The sequence below is a fragment of the Mixophyes fleayi genome, chromosome 5, assembly GCF_038048845.1.
Source record: "Mixophyes fleayi isolate aMixFle1 chromosome 5, aMixFle1.hap1, whole genome shotgun sequence".
NCBI lineage: Eukaryota > Metazoa > Chordata > Amphibia > Anura > Limnodynastidae > Mixophyes > Mixophyes fleayi.
The window spans coordinates 212,136,953-212,150,219 of record NC_134406.1 but is presented as its reverse complement, the minus strand read 5'-3'; the positions used below and the strand labels follow the sequence as shown (position 1 = coordinate 212,150,219).

The 13,267-nt window shown below is 39.1% G+C and overlaps 1 protein-coding gene across 8 annotated transcripts in view; it reads right to left on the bottom strand.

The window, feature by feature from the left end:
• RBBP8 (RB binding protein 8, endonuclease) overlaps window positions 1-13,267 on the bottom strand; it is a 52,015-nt gene that overhangs the window by 12,312 nt on the left and 26,436 nt on the right. For all 8 annotated transcript variants that reach the window (XM_075213409.1, XM_075213408.1, XM_075213414.1 and 5 more), the window contains exons 6-11: window positions 13,033-13,108; window positions 10,839-11,029; window positions 3,200-3,301; window positions 2,415-2,512; window positions 1,708-1,805; window positions 415-1,216 (exon numbers count right to left, since the gene is read on the bottom strand). In XM_075213409.1, the coding sequence (XP_075069510.1) occupies window positions 415-1,216; window positions 1,708-1,805; window positions 2,415-2,512; window positions 3,200-3,301; window positions 10,839-11,029; window positions 13,033-13,108 (1,367 nt within the window). The remainder of the gene's footprint in view (window positions 1-414; window positions 1,217-1,707; window positions 1,806-2,414; window positions 2,513-3,199; window positions 3,302-10,838; window positions 11,030-13,032; window positions 13,109-13,267) is intronic.

Genomic DNA, 13,267 nt, shown 5'->3' with positions numbered 1-13,267 from the left:
TTGCGGCAGAGACTGACCCCACCTCCAAGGGCAAGAGGCATGGTTTAAGGACTTCCGCAATAATAGCCAGCGAATGAAGGCTATTACAAAACAACCCCCTGCCATGCTTCAGGGAAAGTCTGTCCCTTAGTTAGTGCATTCAAAATAAATAATGTAAGTTAGGGTTTGGGTGGTTGAGGTTTCTATGGAGGTGGAAGGGGAGTATTTTTCTTTTTCAGTGCCCGGGCTGCTCACCATATCTCTGTCCCCTACTGCTGAAGGTAAAGAAAGTTGAAGTACAGATCTAAGTTGTACTTGCCTTGATTTTATACTATCTACAACTACAGTTAGTAAATGACATCATTGTGGTATGTTAGCATGTTAAGACAGCACGTCAACTCACACAATGCATATTACAAAGTAAGATAAAACTACCTTTAAGACATCAAATAGCAGAGTCCCATCATCAGTTTCTTCATTATCTTTATGTGTAAGGGTGGCACAACAATCTCCCTTTCTTGCCTTTTTATGTTCTAATTGATGAGAGGGGTCCTCCCTCGAATCTCTGCTTTCTAGTGAACTCCCCTGAAAATGGTGTTCCATAGAGGAGTTACTTCTGGGGCTCAGTTTTGTAACAGTTTCCTGCTTCGTTTTATTTCTAGTATTTTCTCGACTTCTCTCCTGAGGTCGTAATCCTGAGTAACGATCGGAGAGATCCAAGGGCTTGTCCAAGGAGGCCTCTCTGGTGCGTGTTGTGCTTTTAAGGGGGACGCCATTTTCCTTGTTAATAGAGGACATTTCACAGTAGTTCTCGCCTTCGTTTTCTACCTTTTTCCGCTTCCCACATCTGCTTATTGTTTGCCTTTGAAGCGCACAGTCGGGAAGGTCTTTGGTTAGGAAAGCAACATCTGTACTGACCCCACTGATAACAGAGTCATTTGGGTTTCTCTTCAAAGACACCTGTTCGTTGCCCGAGCACTGGCTAATTACAGAGTCTGCTTCGGCACTGAGGCAGAGCGTTGGTCCCTGGGAAACATCTTCAGTCTTTGATAATATATGGGCAGAGGGCTTGTTAGGATACTGCAGTTTGAAGTTTATTCCCACAGGCAGGAGAGAAGGTCCAGTATCTATTTTTGTATTGTTCTCCATTTTGGATGAGGCCATCCCAAACACTGGTGACATTCGCTGTGTGACCCACTCAACTTCATGTGGGTCATTCTGTAAATTTTCTGTGAACCTGAACCAAGGGAACACAAGATAAAACTAAGCAATAGGCACTGAAGCCCCAAGTTAACAGTAGCATTAAGAGCTGAAGAATTTTTTTTTCAAGTCAGTGGAAACATATCTATATACAATACACAAAAGATGTCAATATTTGTGCATGCAGTATTTATTCTGAAATCCTGGTTATTACAAGGAATAGAGCATTACATACTGTAATCTAGAACGATTATAAGTGAGCTCAGACTTTCTTGATGTACATACAGGCATTGTGTCTGATCACGGAACTCCTTGACTGCATACCTTTATCATGTATAAGAGGTAGTGGTGGTGGTGGGGGGCAGTTATCCTAAATATATTGATTTAAAAAAGAAATCCTCAAGCAAAATGGAGTGCACAGCTAATGAATATGCCTGCTCATAGCAACTCTAAATAACATATAATACATGTCAGAAAAGTGAAGTAGCAGCTGGTTACAGGTTAGTGATATCAACGCTCAGGACTTACGCTAACTCACTGTGTCTTGGAGAGTCTTCTTCATGCTTATTAAGCACTTGGACTGTGGCTGCATTGGTCCCGAGATTGTTTAACACACTCTGGGATTGCTTGGATAAAAGCACATGTAAAAACAGCATTAATCATTATACATAATATTTTAAATGCAAAAAGTCGTCTCTCTCTTGAATAAACCAATGATGCTTCAATTGCACCTTTCAAAATGTATAAATGCAACTGCAAAAATAGTGCGGAAATGTCACAGATTCAGCTTCAGTGTTCCAGTGCAGCTTGTTATTAAATGGCACCAAAACTACAGCTTCAATGCAATTTATGCAAATACATGGTTCATAAACACAGTGAGAACATTGAATTACTTTAAAGATTCCCTATACATAAAAATAATCTTTCATAATACAGATTAAAATCCCAACAATAAGTACAAGTGTATTGTATAGTTTCAGGTGTTCCTCTGATGACCTGTTTCTACCCCTATGCTTACACAGCCATCTGTCAAAAGTACTAATGACGGTTATACTCTTAAGGAAAATTTGCAATTTTTATCATAAGAGTAGGAAGTTTCTGCTTGATGGAAAAGGCTGTTCTTGCACAAGTTCACCGAGTGAATGCTTAGTAGGTTTGCAGTCTACCTGGCTGCAGCAAGACCAATGAGTCGATGACATATTTAGAAACATGTCAGCATTTATTTAATCACTTACAGACTCGTCGTGAGCATCAAGACCAAGTGTTTCTGCTACAACAGCAGCCAAGTTGAAGACTGGTTTCGCTGCAGTAAAATCGCCCACTTCATGTTTGGCTGTTGAAACATAATTTCAGAAAACTTTGTACGTTTTTTTTACATTTCTGTATTATAAGTTACTACCTGTAAGGAGGAGTCTAGATCCATCACTCTTCCTTGATGTACTATTAAAAGTTTAAAAAGGGAGTGAAATTTTACAAGGTGTTGCATTTGTATGGATACTGGCCTCAAAAATATGTGCACAAGCTCTCAGAACCTTAGGCCTTCGATGGCTGTAATTGTTTGGAAATAAATACAGGTGGAGAACTTGGCTATATGTGTAATCTTTATTTAGAAGGTACAATTTAGTGTAACAGTTTGTAATATACTTGTTTTAGTGACTACATTACTGTTGGGGACAAATTAATACAGAACAGTATTACAAGAGTATCCACAATTCTTTATGGTCTCGCTGCTACACCCTGATTTAAACAATGACATGACTTCCTTAAAGGTGCAAGATGTGAAAACTAAACTGATTAGGTATGGCAAAGGGATTGTACAAGATCACTAGAAAAAAGATAGAAGAGTTTTTTCCTTTAATATATGTACATTTGTATGAAACCTCAGAGAGGAATGCATTCTTAATTCTTCAAATCATAAATCAGGGAATTTCTTGCTTAAATTAGCTCCGAAGAGTTAATCCCACATGTATCACAAAAAGGTAGAATACACATACTATTGATTCTACTTCCAAGTACTTACTAGAAAGAGGGGACAAGTTTAACGCACAGGTATCGGCAACCAAGATAGTCTCTCCGTTTCTGATATTTACTTGGGTGGAGGTAAATATTCTAGCTCCAGAGCCTGCAAAACAGACAAATCTACTAAATAAAATAACCTACACATATAGAACACTATTTTTGTACAATGTAGCGATGAAGTAATCATGGACAGAAATAACATATAATTAACACTTCTCATTTATTTCTAAACCTAACTGGACTAGCAATTATCACGGTTTTAGAATACGTCACTCCCAGTTTCCACCTAGTCTGACATCATTGGGGTCACATATAGACTTTAATTTTCCTCAGCCCATAGAGATCAGAGGAAAAAAACCTCTAGCCCCAGACATGGGCAGAACAGTTACAGAATAAAGAGAATAGTTATAGGATATAGTTTAAAAGTTATGTGAAGGTGATTGGAGAAATAGTTTAAGATTACTTTTCTTTTTTTTCTGGAAAATAGTATAAAAGTAGAACATAGGGTGTGAATACAACCATGTGGTCCTTTGTACCACTACAATTATTATATTTTAGATAGTTCCTGGATGGAGAGGATCAACAGCAGCTTACATTTGCATGGCAAATCTGTGCCGTCTCTTATTCTCACCTATACAAAAATGTTGCTTTACTCTACATTGTTCCTTGTAGCAGGATTTATAGCAAAAATGCAGGACAGTGAGAGCACTTTAGGAATAAATATTCTGTATTCTCGAGGCTACACGTAACCCTACTTCATTTTAATAAAAACATCCGAATGTATGTCCTTTTAAACATTTGTAAGATCCACCATTTATTTCACAATTACACTTATATTCTAAGCCTCTCTCCAATCTCACAGCTTGATTACTGTAATGGGCCTTTGCCCTCGAAGCCTAGCTGCAACATAGAGTAGAGCAGGCTTTGCAAACCATCCACCTTCTGACGACCCTCTGCGAATCCCTGTATTTGCTCCATGTGCCTGTTAGATATCTTACCCAAGACCTACAATGGTCATCAGTTTTCCTCTGCACATAACAAACTGCTTCCTCTTCCCATGAAAGTCTTAAAAGTGTGACAGAAAGAAGATAACATACAAGCATATGGAACAAGTGCTATTTTGCGATATCACAAAATGTACTCATTGTTATGGTAAGTGGATGGATCTGAAGTTGTGTACCAATGTTTGCTCAGTCTGAGGGGAGCAGCTGGGCAGATAATGGGTATCCTTGATGAGTGTGGATTAAATACATGTGTGCCTACTTCTGCACCCACATACACAAATTAAACTTCCTTTTGCAGGATAAGAATTTAACAAAATAAAATAAAAATAAAAAATTTAGGGGGCATCTTTTGCTCTTGTAAAAGGGTGCCCAAACTTTTTGTTCCTACAAACAATCTCAATTTACCACTACTTCTGAGATGGCAGAGATCGGGTCTCACTCTACACTTTGCCAGGATGCATTTTTCACCTGAGTGCACTCAAAGTAGTAAAATCATTCAAACACAGAAAAGTGACACTTGTAATAGACAATCCTCATGTCCCCTCACTGTCATGCTTAACGTACAACATAAATCAGGCTAACCTGAACAGTATTTTTGAAAATAAATAAATAAATATGAGGTTTTCACTCTTTTTATCAGGCGCATTTTAAGGTGAATCTGCAGTACCCACAAACCTAGACAGACTGATGCCCTGGGTGCACCGCCTGGGAGCAGGAAGTGGGAGTGCATAGTGAAATGCACCTGGCAAACAATAGTTACCTCTGATCCCATAAAGCAGCAGTGCACTTTCTTTGCAGTTTTTAAATGTTCTGCATTCTTTAAGCAACAGACAATCTTTGATCCAATTTCTAGTTTGCTCTCCCCCTCCAGTCTGTAAAATTTCCGTTTTTAAAACGTCTTTGGGAGCAGCTTCACAGAACCTAACTCTTCCAGCAGATTGTGAGCTCCTTTGATCAGGATCTTCTCTCATTTATTCCAACCTGTATTTGCATGCCATGTACTTTCCACTACACCACTGCAGAATATATTGGTACTTAATAAAAGTAGTATAAATCTAAGCTAACCACATTTATTGCACATAATCACAAGGAAGCATGTTAATGTGAAGCATGACAACAGCTTACTAGAAATACTCTATTTTGTAAAAACAGTTTACAAATATCTCTAGTTCTACCCTTTTTAAACCTGTATACAAATGTGGCGTGTGTGTTTCCCAATAAAAAAAAGTGCAAAATACAAATAAATATTTTAAAGTTGGAATCTATAGCAGTGGTGATTTTATGTTAATGATTGGAATGAGACAGGTTTTAAATAATGCCACTAGTTTGCATTTTTTTTTTTTTTAGAAAATAAATTTAATACTGTACAAGTCCACAGCCAGTCGAAAGCCGATATAAAGAATGTGACGTACTATTTTCCACAACTATTTGCATATATCGGAAATACAACCATGTAAAATGTAAAGTCAAATTTCCCTGTTCTCCTTATGTTTAAAGGTCTGGCTAAAGAGGATGATGATAATATGATTTTGTCCATTTGCAGTTTGCCTATTTTTACCATTCAAAAAAGCAGTTAATGAGATGGAACCACAGCTTACAGTGCTCTTAAAATATATAGTGTATTTTTCAATGTATAGTATGTTTCACTACAGTGGCCATTACAACACCACACATCTTTAGCTGTAGTGGCAAAATAACAATCAGTTTTGAACATGCACTTATCAAATCTTGGGAACATTTTCAGGTAGGGAGAGCACAATGCACAATTCTATTTAGGTATAGCAGGAAAGAGAAAAGGACTTTTATTTATTTTTTTTAAACACTGTAAAATCCATTTCTCTTAGTCCATTGGGGGACACTGCGACAATGGGTATAGTAGGTATAATTGGAGCGAGGGCACTTTAAAACTTAAAATGTTGAAAGGTAGCTCCTCTTCTATGCCCTGCCCAATTGGAACCATCTTCAATTTTATAACAAATTCCAGAAGAGAGGGCCTAATTAGGCATAACAGAAGACCTAGCACAGAAACAAACAGTCAGAGCAAGAGGAGAATAGAGGAGTGGACTCAAACAAATGTACTGCCGTTAGGGACACTGACAATAGGGACATTCCAAAGCTGCCCCTAAGGGTGGGATTGCTCTGAAATAGCTGCAGGTAACAACTAGCACCTAAAACTTGTTTGCTGGGATACAAAACCCTGCAACTTGCAGAATCTGGAAAAGGTGTTGAAAGACGACCACTAAACAGCCCGGCACAACTGTGCAGCCGAAGTACCGCGACAGGGGGCAGAGATGCATCAACTGCACTTGAATGAGTCTTCAATACAACCAGCATAGGTTTAGCAGCCTCAATGCAAGCTAAACAAATAGTGGATGTTATCGAATTGGCAAAATATTGCTTAGATGCTGGTCATCCATGCTTGTGCATCTCCTACAGACTGAAATGTTTATTGGTCTTACGAACCAAAACCGTGCCATCCACATAACATCAGAGAGACCGGATCACATCCAGAAGCTGCAAAGAAACATCAGAATTTGGTGAATTCGGACAAAAAGTAGGAACAACAATATCCTGGTTTAAGTGAAACCGGGAGACCCCATTCAGTACAAAATAGGGCTTCTTAGAATGAACAACCAAAAGACTGTTACAGCACAGTGCCCCTAACCCAGGCACATGACGAGCCGGAGAAATGTCAAGTAAAACATAACAGAAATCAACTGATACAAAGGGTTCTCAAGTAAGCACCCTGAGCACTAAGCAGATATCCCCTGGCTCTACAGGATGTACAAAGGGTGCCTGTAGGAAAGTCACTAAAAGAAACTTGATAACAATTTGCAAAGGGTAATGGTTTCCTCACATTAACCATTGTTTGCACAACCGTTAGTGTTCCTTTGGGTGATTGATTTTTCCCTGTTTCAGCAGGGATGTTGTTAAAACCAGACAACTTAAAGAGTGGTAGCAAAGAGGACTATGGGTGAAAATAATTGTACAAAAAGGCAACTGGCAAGGAGGACCTACTGCCATCCCTAGAAGGTTGAAGTACTATGTCCTGAGCGGCCAATCAAAGCAACCAGAATGGCGGCTACTTGTTCTCTTTTTGCCTCTTTAAAATCCGCAGGAGCAAGGGAATCCAAAAGACAAAGTACACCAGGCCCTGTCGGATCTACTGGATCGTCATTGCATCTGTGTAACTAGCCCTGGGAGCTACGGACTTTGTGCAAAATTGAAGAACTGTGAAGTTCAGACACCATGCCCCGAGATCTATTATACACCCCTGGAATGAATGTGGGCAATATCACAGGAAGGTAGCGATCCGCCCAGGACATGAAAAGTGCCATCTCCCTCATGGACATGGCACTGCGTGTTCCCTCCTCGACGGTTCAGGTAGGCCTATCGTTGAAGAATTATCTGACTGAACCCTTCATGGTCCTTCCATCAGAGCCTGTAAAAGCTTCTTGTAGATTGCTCTTAACTACAGGACATGTGCAATAAGGACTCATTCTGAGACCAGAATTCCTGGAACCGAAGAGGACATATGACCTCTACTCACCTGGACAGACTGGCGTCTGTGTTGACTAAGGTCTGGTCCCAGTATCAGTATAGTAGTGGTGATGGGAGTAGCCTGATAGGCAGGCAATGGGAGAATCTACCCTGGGAGAATTTTCCCATTTACTAGACAATAATGGTGAGGGAAAAAGTTTAAATACATTTTTCAAGGCAGTTGGAACTTTTTGTCAGATTTTTGCTCAGCTTCTAAAACCAGCTCTAAGGAGTTGAGGAGACGGTGTAAACCCGTTCATCTGCTGCTTGTTATGTCTAAAAAGAGAAGAATCTGTAACTTCAGGTTCCGCAAATCCTAAAGACTGTCAAACCCCCAGAATTAAGTCATACACAATCTGTACTCTGGAGGGCTCCTATACACTATAAAAGTGTCCTCTCCCTTAAGCTTGTAAATGAACACCGATCCTCCTCGGAAGAGTCAAATAATGGACTGTATTGGTTCAGGAATACGATGCTTGCCTATTTACCTATGGGGTGTTAAGGAAACATTCCAATGACGAAGCAGCCGTAGACCGAACTTTAGCGAACTCTGCTAAAGCTAACAATTGCCCGAACCTCTTCCTGGGAAGCCCCAGTAGTGGTCACTATTCAGCAGGAATGGGTGTCGATTCTTGTGAAGGAAAAGGTTCACCCACCTCTCTGGTCTGAGACACTACCCTAATGAGTTCAGCTATGGATGTCACAGCTGGCTTAGCCCAAGCCAGTTTCTTCATGGCCACAGATGCAGAAGGGAGCTGATCATGGCCCTCAGTCTCGCACCGTGCACACAAGGCATCCGGATAAAAATGTACGCATTGTAACTGAAACACTGGAATCTATTTGGAGATTAACAAAGTATTGAGCAAAGGCTGTGAATACTTTTGTACATATGATTTCTTAGTTTGTTATTTTTAATATATTTGCAAAAATCTCAAAAAAACTTCTTTCACGTTGTCATTTTGGGGTATTGTGTATAGAATTTTGAGGGAAAAAGGAATGTATTCCATTCTGGAATAAGGCTGTAAAATAACAAAATGTGGAAAGAGTGAAGCGCTGTGAATACTTTCCGGATGCACACACACATAGAAGAAAGAAACAGACAGAAAAAGGTAAGTGAAGGAAGGGAAGCAAGGGGGCGCAAAGGCAGCACGGCAGGGTGTGAAAGGGGGCGCAAACGCAGCACGGCAGGATGTGAAAGGGGGCGTAAAGGCAGAGTGTGATGAAGAGGGGTATTACTGTGTGGCATAATTTGAAATGGGGGCACTACTGTGTGGCATAACATGACTCATTACTATTATCTCGATTTTAGCAGCATAAAATAAGAAATATTTTATACACACACACAAATAATTGCCTCTTGATATTGATATCTTTTTGTATACTTAAAACGGTCATTAGGGCAGAGAATCGGTTATTAATTTATTTGAATCCCACCACTGTATATCTCTCTCTCAATCTCTCTCTATATCTATTTATATTACAGATACAGGCTACTCTCACAGTACAGGGACCCAGAGTAAAGACAGACCAAGAATTTACATGAAGTATTTCAGCAACCTCCTTTAATTTGCCATTTGCAAACTAATTCTTATATTTCTTTATTTTTAAACTCTCCTCCCATGAACTCCATATTTTTATGGCAGGCAAAAAGGTATTTTTAGATTTTAATTTGCATTGAACAAAGCTATCATGTTTACACTGATCTGAATGTTTCCAGTTTACAATTTGCATCCTATGCAAAATATACTCTTATGTAGTGTGATAAAATTCAGTGAATATCCAAACCAGGGAAGTAATCTCACCCACTTAATGCATTTTACCATATAGTGGGGTATTGCCATAGAAAAATAAGTAAATGCGATTTTCTAAGAAAATAAAAACGTCAACACAACATCTGTTTGTTTCTGCTTAAGGCACTTAACTATCTCAGCTATTACATTCCACATTACAGAAAGTATAAAACTACATAGAAACAAGTGGAACATTCATTAACTCTCTAAATAAGAGACATATTTAGAGAGTTGATGGATCCACAAATTACATGGGTAAGACCCTTTAACTCCTGTGATGAATGCATGCATATGCTGCTTCTGATTATACATGACTTAGGATTTGTGCTAGTGGAGAGAGAACTTAGAGTGGCTACATACAGAATAGTATTAATGAGTTTATCTGTTCAGATTCAGTGATATCAATATATATTATATCTATACATCTATAACCAACAATGCTAGCTTACTTCAGGGGGAATACTGAAACAATCATTGGCCACTAATATGTAATGATATGTTTTCACTTTTTCTTTTAAAGCTGTATTACCATTTAAAGTAGTGAAAATGTTCCGCTTCTGATTGTTCCAGCTGCTCACACACTCTGCTACAGAGTCATACACCCCCAATTATACCCTGGGCTGTGAGACGAGACCGAGTCGGACTCTGGGAAGGAGTTAATTGCTTACAATTCTGCAATCAATTTCTGTACAAATGCTAACTTTTATTTCTTATAAATTGGTATGGAATTGTTCTTGCAGACAAAATGAAATTGTGCCCTCAGAGGACAAAAGTCTAGAAAAATCCAAATATTTTATTTCTCATTTTAAAATAAAAATTGCAATGTTTCAATAACTGTTTCAGTTACCTCGGGCATATTATTTGCTTAGTAATATACATACATTATACAAATGAGAGGGGGTCCTTTAAGTATGTTTTTCAACCTGGTACTTGTCAGGCTGAAGTAAATATGCCAGATCATCCTGCTGTGATAGATGCCCAAATCCTTCCATCTGTAAATGATTGTGCAAGTTAAGGCATTAAGGCAGTGGATCCCAAACTTTTTCAGTTCGAGGAACCTCTAAGCCAAAATATTTACCAAGTAGACCCCCACCTTGTTTACCATCCGCCCTGGCCATGGCACCCCTGTGACATTGCCACGGCACGCCAGGGAGCCGTTTGGGAACCACTGGCTTAAGGGTTTAATTGCTATTTAAATCTTGACCCACGTGAATAGCACATTTCAACATCTCCAGTGTTATAGTGGCCACCTTTTGACACAGTAAGTAAACTTGGTTTTAGCATTGACAGAAGACATCCGACTTACTAGTTGTACATTCAGAAGTCTCCGATTCATCTTGACGGCGTTCTGTATATCGCACGTGTTTGTTTGCTTTTCTCCTGCGCATTCTACTGACCACATTTACAGGAAAGGAACTTATTGGAGAATCAGGAATGACACCATCCTCAGCATCACCTGGGTCTGCCGCCACCTCTTCATGTGTCTTTTGCATTGTACTGCAAAACAAGACATAAAATGTACATACTATCCTTTCTATCACAGCATCAAGAAATGATACGAGGTATGTCTATTAAATAACGAGACTGATTAAATAACACCTTTATTTATTGGTATTACAAATTTAAGGTTCATCTCCTTCAATATACTCCCCATTTGCACCAATACATCGCTGTAGTCTTGTTTTCCACTGGTCGAAGGCATGGAGCAAATCAATTTCTGTCACCTGTTTTAACATATCTGCCGTTTTCTTCTTTACAGCATCAACTGACTCAAAATGTGTCCCTTTAAACACTGATTTAACTTTTGGGAAAAGATAAAATTCGCGAGGTGCTAAATCGGGCGAATATGGAGGATGTTCAAGTGTAGTAATGTGTTTGTCGGTCAAAAACTGCTTCACAGAAAGTGGTGCGTCAGCAGGTGCATTGTCCTGGTGAAGAAATAAACCATTTTTCCACAGTTGTGGCCGATTCTTTCTTTCAGCTTTTTCAAAACTTCTTTATTATAATGCTGAATAACTGTTGTGCCTTCTGGAACCCATTCTTCCAAAATTACACCCTTGATATAAAAAAAAAAAACAATGAGCATTGCTTTGAATTTTGACTTGCTTCATTCTTGGTGATGATGGTATTTTCCAGTGCATTGACTGTCTTTTGGTTTCAGGATCGTACTGGAAGATCCAGGTCTCATCACAAGTGATTACTTTATAAAAACAGGTTTGGATCTGTGTCAAGTTGCTGCAGAATGTCAACACAACATTCCTTGCGATGTTCTTTTAGTCTGGTGTGAGAACCCTTGGGACTTTCTTTGCACAAACTTTCGTCATGCTAAGATCCTCACGCAAAATTTGTTCAAACAATCTGACTGATTTTTTCTACATCTTCTTCGGTTCTTGAAGTGCAAGGTCGTTCATCATCTTTTACATTCTCACGTCCCTCGATAAATCTTTTGTGCCACTCAAATACACGTGCAGGAGACAGGCCGTAGTAAGCATTTGAAAACATTCTGTTGGTGGTTTGTACAATTATACTAAAAATTTCAAATTAACACGTTGCTCAACTTTTAAACTTAGCATTTCGGCACTCTACAGAAAACGCAACCAAACTAAATGGCGACTCACAATCAACTGAACGTCATAGAGTGTTGCAGCTTGTTATGCAGGTTCAAGGTTACTACGTATGCAGTTATAACTGGTTCTGACTGCTTTGTTTACTAGGTGGAATCACAGTCTCGTTATTTAATAGACATACCTCGTATATGTTCTTAAATAGTACTATATTGAATGGTCATAGTTCTCTACATATTTATACACATACTGCAAATACATATTGCAGTGTTTGTGGGGGGAAAAAAGGGGTTAGCAGTAGATGTGGGGAGGGGAAGTTTAGCTCTGTATACAAGGTGAAGCTTGGGGTTAGGATGCAGCTGCTTGGGTTAAGATGATCACACAAATAGCCAGGCACCTCCCTAGCAAGAGTGGAACTGGGTCACATGTATGAACTTTGGGGGATTGTGCAAATTCTTATAAATCCCAGACACTGAGCCAGAACAAGTAGCCGGAAGAGGAGGTTAAATCTGTTGAGGTTGGCTGAAAACATTGGATGCAGGTTTTACATAATTGCTTTTGACTTCATTGAAATACTGAACCATGAGTATTTTGTTCCATTTTCATATTGTCTGGGATGTTTAAAACAATGAAATTCCCTGTCCTGAGAATAAGGTAATATTTACTGCGAGACACTTTATCACTCTAAGATTACCAAAGGACATCACAGGAAATTCACAGCATGGTTTCCACAGAACCCATGAACATTTTAAAAAGACAGATTTAATAACAATAGAAATCCCTAACCTGATTGGTTCAGGAGGCTTCTCTAAAGTCTTAAAATAGAGGAAAAAGTTTTTGTAGCTTTAACAGCAATTACAGTTTGGTACAATTGTGGCTTCAGAAAGGAAAGAAAGGACTCAGTATGTACACTGGAAATGTAACACTTGAACTCACTCTTTTGCCTTCTGCATGTGCTCGAGTTGCTTTGAAAGCCTTTTGTTCTCATCCTGCAGTGTGTTCCTCTCATCCACTGTAACAAGACAATACAAATCACACAAAGTCTTGTGGGAAAACATAATGAGAATGGTTCGTTTAGTGTTAGTGTGCAAGAAAACCTTACATCAGTGGAACTGCCATTATCATATGGGACATATATTCTGGGGAGATTAAGAGTACCCTGCACAGGTAA